General features: G+C 38.8%; 1 protein-coding gene across 1 annotated transcript in view; it reads left to right on the forward strand.

Annotated features, from left to right (window-relative positions):
• LOC138632892 (copine-9-like) overlaps positions 1-17,901 on the forward strand; it is a 91,321-nt gene that overhangs the window by 47,767 nt on the left and 25,653 nt on the right. Inside the window, exon 6 of the mRNA XM_069718768.1 lies at positions 4,077-4,156. Coding sequence (XP_069574869.1) covers positions 4,077-4,156 — 80 coding nt within the window. The remainder of the gene's footprint in view (positions 1-4,076; positions 4,157-17,901) is intronic.

Here is a 17,901-nt window from a genome sequence, read left to right on the forward strand (position 1 = left end):
TTTTCCACAATGACATGTTGGCTGGTATGACTGCTGCGAATCGCCATGAATTTGGCATTTTTTTTTGTCTTTGTAGAAGCTACTTTGGCAACAGTTACAGCTTTCACTCTTCTTAAAAAAGTGTTTGCAAGCTTTACTCACCAGGATTTGGGCAGTGTATCTTCCAATGTTACATCAGATTGGACTGCAAGCAACAGTACACTGCCATTTTGAGGACTCTCCAAAGATGTTTTTTGGAGTTTAAGTCTTGGCTTTGGCTGTGCTGAAAGACGGTGAGAGAATTGTCCTGAAGCCTCTGCAGCTTTATCTTGGTTGTTTGCTTCAGCTCTTTGTTGTTCTGAAAGGTGAACCATTGCTCTGGTCTCAGGCTGCTGCACTTTGTAGCAGGTTTTTCTTGAAGGACCTTTTTGTATTTGGCTGCTTTTATTCTTCCTACAGCTCTGAACAGTCTGCCTATCTCTGCTGTTGAGAAGCACCCCTATAGCATTATGCTGCCACCATCATGCCTCACCCGACGGATTTTATTAGCCAGCGGATGAGCAGTGCCTGTTGTTTGAAATTCTGCCCAGACTTTGATTCTTGTGTCATGAGATCAGAGAATTATTTTCATCATGCTCATAGAGTCCTTTAAATGCTGTTTCACAAACTCCAAGCAGTATGTCATATTCCTTTTATGCAGAGTGGCTTCCATTCAACTGCTTTACCATGAAGGCTTGACTGATGAAGTACTGCTAAAATGGTGGTCTTCTGGGCATGTTCCTCTATCTCTGCAGTGGACTTTTAAAGCTATGCTCGGTTGACTGCTGGGTTCTTGTTGTCCTTTTTTTTTTTACCAAAGTTCTTTTTTCGTCACTGAGTTGGCCACCTCTGGTCAGAGGTCTTCCATTTTCACAATTACTGAGGCCACTTTGCTTTAGAAATAATCTCATACCCCTGCCCTGATCAGTGCTTCACCACAATATTATCAAGGTCGACAGAGTTCCTTGGACCTCATGGTTTCTTTGTTTTTTTGTCCTGACACCATGCATTTGTCAGGATTAGGAGAGAGAAAAACAAATGCTGGACATGGATGAGATGGGTCAAGTTGTAGATTAAGGTTTTATTGTTTGGCGGGAGGGAGGCGAGCGAATGGCAGACGTGGGCAGAGAGTGGCGGAAAAGCTAATGATGCTGAACAGGGCAAGTCTCGTCGCGTGGCAGAGAAAGGAAAGGCTTGATGAGCAGGGCTGAGGTTTTGCCAGTGGCAAGTTGAATAGGCAGACAGGCAATGGTTCTCAGCACATTAAGGTAGAGATTAGTTTCAGAAGCACAATGAATAACTAAGAACTATCTAAGTGGACAATAACAAGCTGTACCACACCGGTTGACAAACTGGTGATGAGTGGGTGAGATAGATAAGCTGCGAAACATAATTAAAAGATTGATTGCAGGTGTGCTGCCACATCAGCATGCACACAAACACAAATAAAGACAAGGTGACACGGAGGACCCAGGGGACATGGGGAAGTGAAAACATACACAGCATACACAGGTGTACGACCATGCAAAAGTGTCTTCCTTAATTAACTCTAGTCAATTCAGTTTGCCGCAGGTTGACTCCTGTCAAGTTTTAGAATGGAATTACAAACAAGAATAATAAATCTGACCTCAATTTGAAGCTTGTCTGAATACCTTTTCAAAGAGATTTCAGTTTTTTTTTTTTTTAAATAAATGTCATAAATTTCATCGTCAACATTAAAATCTGCAACACAATAAAGTGTTCAAAATATGAAGTGGTCTGAATATTTTCTGAAACAAATTGTATATGAGATATTATTAGTATTTCGGCGCTCATATAATCTCGGGTAGCTTTGCCATTCTCACAACCACTTCTGCTTATTAAATCGTCTGATTGATGACTGGCACAAAAGCTAATTCCTCATCATCAACAGCGTCAGGTAGATTTAGACTTTATTAACCCCACAGTGGGGAAATTCGGTCATCACAGCAACATTGAAAAACAAAAGGTGCACATAATATATATATATATATATATATATAAAAAAAATTACAAATACGTTTAGATATAAGAAATAAAATAGATAAAAAAATATTACAAAAATAAGAGCAATGAATAAATAAATACACACGCACAGAATATATACACAAAAGTCAAATCAAATAAAAATATATAACTACAGTTTGGGATGAATGGAAAAAAAAAGTGTCAAGTTCACAGTGGAGTGCTTATTTGAATGAAACGTATCAATGATTTAGACAGGGTGTAATATAGCTCTGTTTAGCTAAAGATGCAAATTTACATTTTAGGGTTGTTGGAGGAATTGGAAATTTAGCTTTCTTCTATATTTATCATTTAACAAATGGTTCATCATTTGTTTCAGATTGTACTGGTTGTTGATTATGAGATTGGGAGTTAATTTTTGGACTATTGTTTTAATTTCACTTCATTTGTTTGGCAGCAAGGTGCTGTAGAGTTCAGACAGTGGCCTCCCACAGTCTTAAGACATACAAGTTAGTGAAAGTGTGTCTGAATGGTTGTCTGCCTCTACATGTCAGCCCAGTTATTGACTGGCTACCTGTCCATGGAGTACCCGTCTCTTGCCCAGTGTTAGCCGGGACTTTAACTTTTTTACACTGAGAGAGTAATGAATGTGTATTTAAATATAAACTTGAGCTGTTTTAATTGTGTTTTTCCAGCTTCTCTTCTAACTTGTCAGCTTTTCTTTACTGCCTCCCCACCTGGATGAGCAGAAGGTACGACAGCATCACATTGCATCCCTTGACTTCTCCCTGTTACCTTCTTAATACTGTGTTAAACATACTGTATAGTTGAATGACCTTTCATTCCATTTCTGTGACTACATAGCTATTTGTATACAAGTGGAGGAAGGCCCTCTGGGCTGGAATATGAGGCGGTCTGGGACGTCACTGATAACCACTGTGTACGCACAAAACAAAGCATCTGCACATCTGCAATTTCTTCATGGAAATGAGCAGAGAGTGTATGCCAAATTTTGTGTTGAACTTGGGGAAGTCCTCAAAGACCCTTGAAATGCTTCAGAAAGCCTAGCGCAATGAAGCAATGGGCCTGGAGAGGTGTAAAATGACATTCAGAACGTCACTGTCCAAGACCGAAAGACATGCATCAGGTCAGGAGCACAACCAGGTGGAACTCTTTGACATTCGCATGGTTGTGCTCTGTTAATTTGTCCCGTAGGGTCCGACTGACAACACTGACATCTATTGTGATGTTCTGAGGTGTCTGCGGTAAAACATTTGGAGCAAACAAACGGAATATGGCATGATGGCACTTGAGTTCTCCAACATGGCAACGCGCACGCCCAGCACATTGTAAACACGAGTTTCTTGGTCTCAATAATACAATTGTCACTCACCACCACCTCTATTCCCCAGATTTGGCTCCCTGTGTCTACCTTCTTCCCCGAAAATTTGACACAAATTTTGTTGTGCACTCTGCCCAAGTTTCAGATGCATTGTGAGACTGCAGATTTTTGCCAAACCAGTTGTCACAAAAATGTGTATTGCAGGTACTGATGTTGATCAAGTGACAAAACTTGGAATACCTACTCATGAATGTTATAGCTTCTCCCTGCTATTTTTGGTGTACATTTTTGGGTGGACATAGACTTTTAGTAGAGCTCCCAACCACTGTTTTTTTTTTAATAAATTAGGCAACCAATGTTCGAATTTTCAGCACTTCCAATCAGGGCTTTTTAGACCCAAATTTAAAATTTGCATGCAAGTCAGTGAAATTAATGAATAGGAAGATGAAACAGGAACAAATTGTTTTTACCAATTATCTGAATGTCTGAGTGTTATTTTTTAAATTTTTTTCTAATGATGTCTTCTTTTAATATGCATTATTATACCACTGTGTCTGGAACTGAATTCCGTTGTACAATGTGCAATGACAAATAAAGGCATTGATTGCAAATAAAATACTACAGAAACAAATATTTTCAAGAATATTTATCTCGATAAGCTGATGTGGAGCTGCATGTGTGCAGTGATATTTTAGTGTGCTATATTAATGTTGCTAATTTCCTCTACTCTGTGAAGGACTTCCTGGGTCAGATGTTCTGTACACTGGGAGAGATCATCGGTTCAACTGGCAGCAGGCTGGAACGGACACTTTCGTAAGTACAGCATACACGCAGCATTACCAAGCATAAGAAAACCACCCATGGCTCCCTCTCAATCTTGTGTAGGACACTGATTTTAACATTGGGATTTTGATAACTGCTATACACAAACTGCATAAAAACTGTGCTATTGCAAATTGATTAATTTGTATGAACTTTCCCGAGGTACGGGACAAATTATATGTTGTAACATATGGTGTTCCAGGCGCACTTGCATCTCTAGGACTGCCCTCTTTCATCTGTGCAATATTGTCAAAATCAGGACAGCCTGTCTCAGCGTGATTCTGAATTTTCTTCCAAGGTGGACTATTGTATTTACTTATTATCAGGATGTCCGAAAAACTCTGACAGCAAGAGAGAGCCCCTCCCATATTAGTTTCTCTTCACTGGCTCCCTGTGGAATCAAAATTAGAATTGAAAATCCTTCTCCATCATGCCTTGAAGACCTCATCTTACCCTATTATCTCAACAGAGCACTTTGCTCTCAGACTGCTGGCTTACTTGTAGTTTCTAGAGTTTCCAAATGGAAGGCAAAGCCTTCAGCTATCAGACCCCTGTCCTGTGGAACCAGCTCACAGTTTGGGTTTAGAAGGTAGACACCCTCTAAACTTTTAAGATTAGGCCTAAACTTTACTTTTTGATATCTGGGGTTGGACCCGGGACCATCCCTCAGTTATGCATTTTTTTCACCATGCATTTGTATGCAATTATCCCATATGGTATTAATATTTCCAAAACATTGATATTTGAATGTGGTTATTTTACTGAGTGCAATTGTAAATGGTATTTGGACCATGTAGTAGACTGCTGCGGTGTTCCGCCCATCTCTGCACAGCCAGGTTCAGCCTCTTGTGCTGCACAAAAACAGCAATGTGATCTGCGCTGCACCGGGTAAGGATATAGGGTTCATGATCTCCATTGCTGACATAAAACTTCCTATCTTTGGTGTATGTTTTGACCTAGTTTAAGACACTTTCAGACAGACCAATCAATTTATCAAGACAATTGATCAGGATATCACAGTCAATTGTAATAAAGGTTGCGATAGATCGATAGTTATTTGCCAATAGTTGGTCAATGCATTGCCATCAAGGTTGGGTTTCTTTAGTAAGGGTTTTACAACACTTGTTTAAATCTTTAAATTGTATTATCTATTGTAAATGATTAAATCCCTAAATTCTTTGCAATTTTAGGTAGGTTATTCTGAGATGTTGCACTACTTGCCCACGCAGTTGTGAACCCTTCCCAATCTTTACTGCTGAGAGACTCTGCCTCTCTGTGATGCTTTTTTATTTTTTTTTATACCCAATCATGTTACTGACCTGTTGCCTGTTAACCTAGTTAGTTGCGAGGTGTTCAATCAGGTGTTTCCTTTGGCTTTACATAACTTTTCCAGTCTTTTGTTGACCCTGGCATCAAGTTCAAAATTAACATATATAAGAGAATAACATTTTTCTGTTTCAATATTTGATATGTTGTCTTTGTTTTATTTTCAAATAAATATGGGTCTACATGATTTGCACATCGCAGCGTTCAAACTTTTTGGGAAAGGGTGTTGTATGCAGCACTGGTGGTGTACGTTTTAATATTTAGGTATAGATGCACACACTGCAACACACACACACACACAGACATGAGAATTAGAAAAGTATACTGATCTTGTTTAACGTTGTACCAACAGATGTGTTTCCAAGGCAACTGAGAGCATTGAGTGTACTTTATTCTCTGTACCACTGAAAAATATAGCTGGGTGAGCAATTTCCTTCATGCTGCTCTATTCTCCTGTGCTCAAGATGACATCAGAGTGAGGGAGAGGATCTATTTTCAGATGGTGGGTAGGGAGAGAAAGAGAGCCCTGTGGCATTATGAATGTGGTTCACAGGTTTAAGGTGGGTTTCCCCACCTCGCGCATCAGGTCACAACACACAGTTGTCTGCTTAGCCAGGCCAAGCTCTCACCAGCAGAAAAAATAAATGTTTGCGATAACAATTACCTAGCTGCCAACCCAAACCCAATTGACTCCTGTGCTTCTGCATAAAAGCGTGTGGCTGCTGTGACACCTGCCGCATGACCAAGACTAACTGGAAAAGATGTAAAAGTGTAGTCAACAAGATATTTAGGATTTCCAAACCCCATACATACCAATTCAAACCATACAGTATTACTGTGTGTCTGAATGGGGTTCTTATGTCTGTTGGTGGAAAATTGCAGGATTTGAAATGTCAGTTCCATTCACTAAAATGTCAATCCCAGAAGGCATTCTGTGAACAACCAGAACACAGATAGAGTAAAGAAGGTACAAAGAAGACACTTTCATGCACAGAAAAGTACTGCCATTTAATGTGCAGATCAGTGAAAGATACTGGGTCTGTACGTTTTAGACTGACTGATAAATAACTTGTCTTTTTAAAAAAAAGCAAACCACTTTAAACTATTAATCATGTGGATTTTATGTAATATTGACTCCACAAATTTGTTTACTGATTCAGTAGCAAACTGATAGTGTAATTTACAAGATCATGGTGACACCTCTGAAAAAATATTCCATTATTGAGTCTCTGTAAAGGCCCTGATGTCTTGGTTTCAAATCTTACATTACTATGGTAGTATATGTAGTTTATTTCATGCATGCACGATTCGTCATTCTAAAAACGTCGTGCCTAATTAATCGATGTCCCCCGAGACTGCCAATGCTGGCCACAATACCACAGCGTATCGTCAATTTGGTGCAGGCTGACACTGCCGGCCAGACTTTACACAGGAGGAAACTGACATACTTGAATCGTGTCAAAAGTGCACTGCACAAGGACATTTTTTACAACACTCAGTTGTGCTTTTCAACCCATCTTGGCGCAGCCGGGTTCATGTTAAGCCATGAAAATAGTAACTCTGCACAAGTATGGAAAAAAAAAAGCCCCTTGTATTGTAACGAAATGCAAAATGCCCATGGATCCTTGACCAGCTTACCCCTGGTACAAAAATAGGGCCCTTACTGTTGAAAATACCACAAACTTTGACATTCATTCTTGTTGTTACGTACATAATCAACTCTTCAATCTAGATTTAAGAGTAATACAAAAAAAGCTGTAAACCTATGCTAACATGCCCTATGGAGTAATTTCCACAAGTTAATTTCACAGATATTTTTACTACCACCACTGAAAGATGTTTTAGAGAGCTATGACCTAGAACGACTACATGGTATCCACAGCAACGAGTATCACTGGTTCCATCAGAAAAATTGTTGTGAACACGGAAGTAGGGCATTTAATGACTATCTATACTAGGGTAAAGGAAAAGACATTTTTAGAATATAGGGCTTCTTCCACAGACACTTCTGTGGAGTCTTTACATTATGAAGCTGTGATTTTGACAAGGTGAGTACTCAGGGTTTATCACTGTATGATGAAATATACACTTTACTGCATATGTACAAATGCATTTTTTTTTATACTCTTCTAGTCAATATTTCCCTAACTACTTCTGACCTATGTACATAAAGACATGAACAAATCACTTCTGGCTCTTAAGCTATTTCTTTCTTCCCCTTTCTTTTTTAATTGTGCCACACACAACTGGGGCTTCACTGCTTTCCCACAATTAATTTTTTGCTGCTTTACACATTTCAAATTCAAATTGGTTTGGATATGGTAAGAAGCGAGCCAAGCCTGTCTCTATGTTTCATATTTAGAATGCTTTGAGTTATAAGTTGTCTCTGGTCTCGGAGGTGACGGAGTGAATAGTGGAGGGGAACTAGAGGTGCCAGGTCCCTCAGAACTGTAATTGATTTGCTCTGTCCCTCTGAGCTGTGGGTTCTGGCTCTGCAGATATCTTTTGACAATGTCCTCTTACTTGATTCCACTTAGGTCTTCAAATGCAGTTGTTGGCAGAGTTGTATCATTAATTTCCGTGTAACCAAACAGTTTACATAGTACTGTATATTCATCTGAGGTTTGACAAAAGAATCACTAATGAGCAGGGCACATATCAGCTGGCACACTTTATTAGCTTTCGTGCTTAATGAGGACTTTGCCTCTTAGATGTAAATCTCTTTCTATTGGCAGTCTGTCTGATTAAATATTAAAAAGCCATATGCAGATGGATGCTTGATGTTGCTCCCATCCAGCGTGACACTCATACAGCAAACTGGCACGAGCTCAGCTCTTTGATCAGTCCCTATAACTCTTGTCAGCAGACCTTTGTGTTGATTTGTTTCTTAACTCCATGGCACCACTGTTTTTAATCCACCCAGTGTTTAAACATGGGACCTGTTCATTTGACAAAAACCTGATGATTCCTCTCTGTGAAAGCTTCAGATTCCAATCTGAAAATAACATCAAAGTTTGTAGTTTTGCCAGTGATATGATGAGATTCGACAGGAAGGGAATTTGCGACCGGGCTAACAGAGAAAGAACTGAATGAATGAAATTTGAGTCTATAATAATATTTTAGAATTCGCCATCCTGAAGAAATGAGCCAGAGTACTTTGTAATGATTTTGACCACGGACCGGAGATGGGTCCAGATGGTGTCGCTCAGAGGTCCGGTAGATGGAAGTCGAATAACAGGGGTTTCCTCCCGTTCTCAGCTTCCAATCCGTTCGTCTGGCAGATGCTGGCCCTCAGGTCCCGTGGCAGAGCAGTGTTAGGCAGAGACGTCTCGGTCAGGCTGGACGTCGGCAAGTGGAGGACGTCTCGGTCAGGCTGGTCATTGGCAGGTGGAGGCTTGGGGGATTTACTAATCGTCAGTACTTATACAGTGCATCCGGAAAGTATTCACAGCGCTTCACTTTTTCCACATTTTGTTATGTTACAGCATTATTCCAAAATGGATTAAATTCATTTTTTTCCTCAAAATTCTGCACACAATACCCCATAATGATAACGTGAAAAAAGTTTGTTTAAAATTTTTGCAAATCTATTAAAAGTAAAGAACGAAAATATAACGTGTACATAAGTATTCACAGCCTTTGCTCAATACTTTGTTGAAGCACCTTTGGCAGCAATTACAGCCTCAAGTCTTTTTGAGTATGATGCTACAAGCTTGGCACCTATTTTGGGGCAGTTTCTCCCATTCTTCTTTGTAGGACCTCTCAAGCTCCACCAGGTTGGATGAGGAGCGTTGGTGCATAGCCATTTTCAGATCTCTCCAGAGATGTTCAATCAGGTTCAAGTCTGGGCTCTGGCTGGGCCACTCAAGGACATTTACAGAGTTGTTCCGAAGCCACTCCTTTGTTATCTTGGCTGTGTTCTTAGGGTCGTTGTCCTGTTGGAAGATGAACCTTCTTCCTAGTCTGAGGTCCAGAGCGTTCTGGAGAAGGTTTTCATCAAGGATGTCTCTGTACATTGCTGCATTCATCTTTCCCTCGATCCTGACTAGTCTCCCAGTTCATGCTGCTGAAAAACATCCCCACAGCATGATGCTGCCACCACCATGCTTCACTGTAGGGATGGTATTGGTCAGGTGATGAGCGGTGCCTGGTTTCCTCCAGACATGACGCTTGGCATTCAGACCAACGAGTTCAATCTTTGTTTCATTAGACCAGAGAATTTTGTTTCTCATGGTCTGAGAGTCTTTCAGCCTTTTGGCAAACTCCAGGTGGGCTGTCATGTGCCTTTTACTGAGGAGTGGGTTCCATCTGGCTACTCTACCATACAGGCCTGCTTGGTGGAGTGCTGCAGAGATGGTTGTCCTTCTGGAAGGAGGACATAGAAGAGTCATAGTTTGCGATTCAGAACACTTTTTAATCAATGTCACACTGTTAGCAGAATCATCAGAGAGTACATTATAGCAGGCTATATAGTTAGGAATCACAAAGTCCATCATTTGTTCGTATAGTTTATGAGTTTTTAGTAATCTATGACCACATGAGGGAGATGTGGCTCTTCCGGGATGGTCAATACTGGAGGTCATCTGGCTTCTGGAGAGTATCAACTTTGGGGAGTTTGTGTATTGGAGCGGTGTCCGGCCCGAAAGGGGATTGTGGTTTTTGGCTGGCAGGATGTTGTCTCCAAAGTGACAGGTTTTATACCTAAAAGGGTGTGGATACCGTCACTTGCAGCAGAAGTTTGGGTTTTTATGAGGTAAAAGGGTGATGAAGAAGGGCCAGAGCAGTTTAACAAAAGTTCACATCCTACTGGGATGTGGGGGTGAAGTCAGTTTAGGTTTCCAACCTCTCCACCAAAGTATTTTTTGTCATATTTTTTATTCTGCCAGTTTCCTGCTGCTCTGCTTTTAGTGCAAATACAAATTAAGGGATTAAACTCCGTCATATACAAAAGTAGAGCTCGAGGGTCAGGTGTGACTAATCCACAAGGGTTCTAGGGTAGAAATGAGATGTGGGTCCCAAATAAAACTCATTACACATGCACCCAAACCTTTTTTGCTCAGAAACCAGCTCTTGAAGTGAACATGTACTCACCGTGTACCAGCACTTCTACATTGTACTCTTTGGTGTATTGTGTCTTTTTCTTGTTCACCAGCACTTATCACAAGCTGCTGATACTTCTTTCTGCCACCTTCATATTGGGTTATCTGGGCAATTCATCGATTAGTAACAGCCCTGCCTCAGTGCACATCGATAACATTCATACATTCCAAATGGTACAGAGTAAACACTAATGTCCACGCACCACAGAAGAGGTTAAATGCATACCAAAAAATGTGTGACAAAATTAATTAAACCTTAAAGCAAGAACATTTTGCTGAAAAAACAGTAGATAGCTTTTGTTTAATATTGGTTAGAGAAAGAGGCTAGATTGAGTCTAGCCTTTAGGTCATTCCGAGACCAAGGGCCAAGTCTCGTTTCAAGTTTCAAGTCTCAGTCCACTTAAGTGTCACCTTTAGTCCTAACCTTCTGTTGGATTTCAGGTGTTTTGAAAAAAAAAAAAACTTAAAGCATTTTCACAAGTAGTCTGCCTTGAATAGCCTTGTATATTATATACACAAGCTGCAGCCTACTTGTAGTTTGAACCTATATTGATTTTGCAAAACTCAAATTAAATGATACCCTGTGCAACAAATTCTTATTTTTTTTTCTATTAAAGGTGTATGTTGTACTGTCATTCTGCCCCAAAAGAACAGTTCAAAGAAATTATTGAAAGCTTAATATTGTCATGACATTTATGTATGTAACGAGTATATGTAGACCTATTGAGAATTCTGCTTTGTGATCTGCTCTTTTATGCGATATTTTCAGAGTAGGCGAAAAGCAACCAGATGTTTAAGACTAACACGATCTAACACAAGCAGAATGCAAAATGAGGCAATGACATAGATAGATAGATAGATAGATAGATAGATAGATAGATAGATAGATAGATAGATAGATAGATAGATAGATAGATAGATAGATAGATAGATAGATAGATAGATAGATAGATAGATAGATAGATAGATAGATAGATAGATAGATGGATGGATGGATGGATGGATGGATGGATGGATGGATGGATGGATGGATGGATAGATAGATGGATGGATGGATAGTTACTTTATTAATCCCACAAGGGGAAATTATTTCGGTACAGCAGCATTATAGATACAGGTAAAGCAATAAAATAACAGTAAAAAAATATTAAATATGAAAATGCACAATATATACAATAAAATAGAATAATATTATATTAAACTAACTAAACAATAGTGCAAGGATTTAAGCAAGCAAACAATACCCACCGGTATTATTGTAGGGTGATGGATTTGACCAGAGGTGAGTTATAAGAAATATAGTAATTTCTGCATGTCATCTAGCAACATTCAGGCTTTAGCTACTTTCTGTTCAATGCAGTTAGCAACAATGCTCGACCTTCACTTGCTCCAAATCTCGCCTGCTTGCTTTTCTTAGATATACACATTGCTTGTCCTACCTCTTTTTCAATGAAGGCATCTTGCTAGTTTGCCAGTGAACACTTTTAATATTTTGTATCAGCAGTACTTTAAATCACTACACAATAAAAAATGGAAAACAGGCACCAATCCATAGCTTCAAGTCAAAGCAGGAGCAGAATTGGAATATAATCTACAGCATAATCATAATTATGTTTTTATCAGTGTAAAATCACCTGAGACTAAGATTAGTTAGGTTTTCATTCCCTATAATGAGCCCTTAATATACACAGAGTGTACCAACTTGCTCTGCCATGTTTTTACAGAAGCCCAGAATGAGCAAACCAAACACTGGTGCTAGAGAGGTCTTTTGAGAGTTCAAAGCCAGTGTAGATTCTTCTGCATGCTTGAAGGGAAGGGTGAAGTGAGGGGTATTCAGTTGGTTACAATCTGCAACTTCACTGCTAGACCCGACTGTTCCTTTAGTGGGTCTTCGGTGGTCAGAAAAGTGAAGTGTGAATGCAATCAAGAAGCATTAAAACTATATTATAATATGATTCTAACAAGGCACACTACTTGTCAGCCTGTGAAAGCAGCTTCTTGAGTTCTCCTACCTTTTTTTTTTTTTCCCCATTACTTTTTTCACTATTTTGGCACATCTCAAAGTAGCTTCCAGGCAAATTTCACCCTGATTTGCAAGTAGTAAAGTATGTTTCCTATTTCTCACCCCTTTTTCAATCTCACAACCTTCAGTGGGTTTGTAAATACATTGATTCTGGAGACTGGCAGGGCACTGGCACCGAGTAGATATTTGTTGTCGAGTCAAATGATGTAAAACGTTTTCCATTGGCAATTTTTTTCTTCCTTCATTTCGTCCTTTCTCTCTTAATCCATTTGAATAGCTCTGTAGCCCATCCATAGGTCACTGTGCCGACATGAATTGCTACCACGATTTACCTATTCATTTAATACATGCATGATTAAGTCCCCTCCAGTACAGAGGATGGAGTCACATTCCCAAAATCAATTAAACCGAAGCAAACATCAATTTAAAGGAGGAACCAGCTGTCAAGGTGCTTTATTAAGATGTACGAGCTAGAGGGCCTGAGCTAAATCAACAATGGAGGAAGGTGACTATATCCACCACCCCCCACCCCCCATCCTCTCACTCACATAGAAACTTGGTGTTCCCATCAGTGTTTGATGGACTTTCCTTACACAGTAACAATGTGAGAAATAAATGATGCAATTGTTTTCATTTTGCATTGGCATTGTTCAGCTTCAATAGATACTGACCGGCTGAATACATTTATTCTTGTTGTCCTTTTCAGCACTTTCATGTAGAATATGGTAAATAATGAAATGATGCACTGCCGGACTCAAACCATTCAGAAAGTTATTACACTACCTCACTATGATAGACTGGTAAATCACTTCAGAGTACAATAGTCTGACTAAAAATGTTTTACTCCCAGGTTTTTTTGTCAGCATCTTTAGCATTGTTTTCTCCCCCTTAGACCCATAGATGTGCTGAGCAGCCTTCTGACAACTCTGTTTTTTAAATTCCTGGAATTATGTCCCACCCTGTGAATGCCTCTCAGGCATGATTCGTTTAAGATTCTGGTAAAAAAAAAAAATTAGGTTTGGGGTTCCCCAACTGCTGTCACTCACATCTTCCTCCCTCTGAGGGTTATCTACATCTCATCACTGATCACCGGTTTCAAACCTTTAATCAAACTGCACCCTTTTTGCAATTAGAAGACCTTAGATACAGTATATCAGTTCAGATGAAACTTTTCCTCTTTAGCTTTGTAAAAAGTCAGAGTTGAATTAACTGCATAAGTTCAACTTATGATAACAGACTTCTTCTGTTAAGTAGTTTATGTTGGCTGCTATACAGCACAATATACTATTCCCCTCAAACACCAAGATACCCAACTCTGGCGTGTGCCATTTAGGGCTCATTTAAATTTTAAATGATGTCTTTGCATGTAAATAATTTAACAGAGGAAGCAAGAGATAAAAGTGAAGACAAACTGTGAAGGTAAGAGAAGGACAACCAACAGTCTACAAGGAGAACTGACAGATCTTAAGCTGCACCCATTTCCCCTCCAATCCCAGTTAAGCAATAATTCAGGAAACCTCAGGCAACTTTCTTGGAGTAGTATAAGCACTGAGCACTAACGAGAACTGGATACTGGACCCCAAAATGGTGTGCATTCCTTTGAATGAAAATTGTTTACCAAGAATAAACCGCAAATGATTCCTCTCTTTATGGTTTACTTCCATTCCACACTGCTTATGTCCATTCACCTGCATTATTGTAGGCTCTGGGAAGATTTTGCAAATATTAAATGTGCATAGTCCAAAAAAAACTTTATTAAAAATAATATCAGAATACAAAATATTTTGTTGTTGTAGTACCACAGATGCCATGAGGCAAAACTGGTGGCAAGGTTGAGTTTCTGCTCTGCATCCAGCTCTCAATATATTCACAAGCACAAGAAAGATCCATGTTATTCGGTAACATTGTTCTTACCGTGTAGCAGCTGCCGCCTCTGAAGTAGCTTGTTGTGATTGGTTAAATCTGCTTTTGAAAAAACTGGAAAAAAAAATCTGAGAAAGTTCACCATATATATATATATATATATATATGATTTTAAAAGACATTAAATGTATATATTTATGTGTATATATATACACACATAAAGGGGTAATAATTCAAAAGCCCTTTCATCTACTCATCTTATTTAGTAATCTAGCCAGCCGTGCAAGGCCACAGAGTGTGACTCTCCTTAACACTTAACACTCCTTAACATTGTTCCAGGACCTAGTTTCACTATATTGGATATGTGTTCTCTGTTCAATTTAAGATTTATTCAAATCCAGACACAGGCCTTTTTCTTATATCAAATTTAAGTGCTTCCTACACTGGGCAGCGGTTCCTATAATACCAGAGGAAGAGGCATTCATGATATCAGTTACCTCTTCCCAAGCCAATTTAATAGCATCAGCCCATGGAGGCAGACTTGTAGTACCATAAATTTGGTGATTAGGAGCCTGAACTGCCCGGACAAGTATGTCAGTTTCCTGCTGCGTAAAGTTTGGATGGCTTTGCCAGTTTCTTTATACAATGCACCACCGAGGTTTTAAAGGGAATAAGAGGAGCTGATTTGATTTGCCATGATTGAAGTCAGCTGTTGCACACCTTCTAATTATGTATTCCTCAAATAACAAATCTGCAGAAATGTTGTGATGTATGTTATGTCAATATGGAGCACAATGTCAAAGGAGGGTTTCTAACTTCTTGTGGAATCCATGACACCAAGAACTGAGACTGTTGAACAGTAAACAGAGGCCAGACCCAGGATTCACAGAAAAATGATTTTTTTTTTTTTTTTTTTTACAACAAAATACAAAATAACAGAATCAATATACTGTATACAGTATTTGTCAAAACAAACTGTATGCTGAAAAAGTGTGAAGTGAAAATTAGTAGTACACTGTGTCAATTCCAGCACTTTTCTGTGCCACTGAAAGTATTTTTACACCTTGCCAATGCCTGTGTAAGCAGACTTTTTGGCACATCAAATGCTCAGACTTGCATAAACATTGAACATAATTTCCACAGTTGGGGGTTTGATCTTTGTCCAAATAGATAATTAGCAGGAGAGAACATAGTATGCCACCCACTGTCTCCTTGTCGCGTCCGTGCTGTGAGAAGACGCTGGCAAAGAAAACAGATCCATTTGTACTGGCGGGCCCACTCTGGCTGGCATCAGCGACCAGAGAGATCTTGAGAGGTTCTTAAGAGTTTTTGTCAAGTGGCTTTTTACCGGATCGACTATATATAGCATCGTTTATCCTGCAGTTGATGAGCATATTTTATTTAGGCCCACTAACAGGATGACTGGGCAGCTCTTTGGCTGAATACTACTTTAAAAAAAAAAAAAATTAATCTTTTTTTTTATCTTCTGTTTTATTGTGTATCTCCAGTTTGGGTGACATGTATGTCTTAATTTTGTGACGTTCAAAAAAATACACGTGATCATTATGTAAGGACTCATGGTATAGTTTAAGCTGATATCATAAAGGGGGGGGGGCATCTTTTCTATCCTTGCATGGGTTGCATAGTACACCAAGCTAAGCAGAGAAGCCTTGGAATTATTTGGAAGATCCTGAGTTTTTAACAAGCCAGAGGTGATGGATGCAATTCATCCAGTGTCTTCTGGATATTCCCTATGGTCATCCTACCAGTTGCATGTATCCAGAGTACCGAAGATGTGTTCAGGAGACATCCTAATTAGATACAAATGCAATACAAGCACATGGATTACAAAGAAAGTAGAGCAAAATGTTTATGAAGAGACATGTTTTTATTTTATTTTATTTTAATTGAAAGGAAGTTACTGTTTACCAAGCCATGCACATCTGAAAACGCCATACAGGTTAAGTCAAGTGTGGCTCATGTGGCTCATTAGCTACTACATGTCACGGTGAGGCTCAGTAGTCTAAGATCGCAAGTAAACATTACTTTTATTTTGCATTTCAAATGATTTAATTACATAATGTATTATGATATAATATAATATACTAGATAAAATCCTCAACAGTTTTTGTGAAAAGTCAAATCTTAAAATAACGTCAATTCAAATATTAAAATAACATCAATGAATTTCAATATTTGGTCTGCCCCCATTTTGTTTTTTGCTATGTAAGAAAGTAAGTAGGTAAAGTTTATTTATATAGCGCTTTTCTCAGAAAAAGTCACAAAATGCTTTACAAAGTAAAAAACGACATATAATAGGAAGTTCAAAATACATGATGAACCACAATAAAAAACAACAACATAAAAACAATGCAAGATAAAAAACACAATACACAAAGAAGCAGCCGAGGCTCGAATATTCTTGCCATGTTTCACTGTGTATTTGATACACTTTGGTATTCATTCTTTCTTTACATGCATCTGTTACTGCCACAACTCTATAACTTGGATTTATCACTAAATATGACTTTTTTTAAAAAAAATTATAAAGTCATCAACTGTTAAATGCAGGTATGTCTCATTCAACCGGTTCTCAATCCCTTAAAATGGTCAGATGCGAAGTGAAAAACTGCCCTATGGTCTGACAAATCAAAATTCAAGATTCTTTTTGGAAATCACGGATGCTGCATCCTCCAGGTTAAAATGCAGAGGGACCATCCAGCCAGCTTGTTATCAGCGCTCAGTTAAAAAGCTAGCATCTGTGATGGTACAGGGATGCATTAGGGCACATGGTATGGGTAACTTGCACATCTGGGAAGGAACCATGAATGCTGAAAGATATATACAGGTTTTGGAGCAACATATGCTGCTACCCAGAGAGGTGTGTTCAAATAGTACATTTTTCTGAGGAAAATTCCTTATTGAGTGACGTGACCCGGAAGTAAATAAGTGGCAGCCATATTAAAGGCTGTTCGAATTCTTCAAATGCTTAATAATATTTCTCTTACCTCGCTGTACTTCTGCAATTTTCTCCTTTGCTTAAGAAATGCTTTTCTCCTTAGGCGCTATCTTAAGGGTTAAGATGCATTGGGAGTAAATTTTAGTCCTAGGAATCTTTGTCAATATGGCCCATGGCAACTACCAAAATGCACAGCTGTATACAAAAATGTGAGCATAAATATTTTAAGAAATGATTTTGATTTAAAAAAAAATTTTTTTTTTTATATTCTTTTCATCCAAATGTCAATTAAATTCCAAAGAGGATTATTATTATTTTTTTTTTTAAATTTTTATAAATGCATAGGTCTTCCTTTCCATAATGCCCTGGTGGTGAAGCAGATACACCATAAAGCAGTCAGTCATTTCAAATGATTATGCTGCAGTGCATTTCACATAAAGTGTTGAGGTCTGTAATCCAATGTGGC

The sequence above is a fragment of the Brachyistius frenatus genome, unplaced genomic scaffold, assembly GCF_029030835.1.
Source record: "Brachyistius frenatus isolate BFR_SWC_R1_liver_20210118 unplaced genomic scaffold, ASM2903083v1 Contig_198, whole genome shotgun sequence".
In the NCBI taxonomy this organism is placed as follows: domain Eukaryota; kingdom Metazoa; phylum Chordata; class Actinopteri; family Embiotocidae; genus Brachyistius; species Brachyistius frenatus.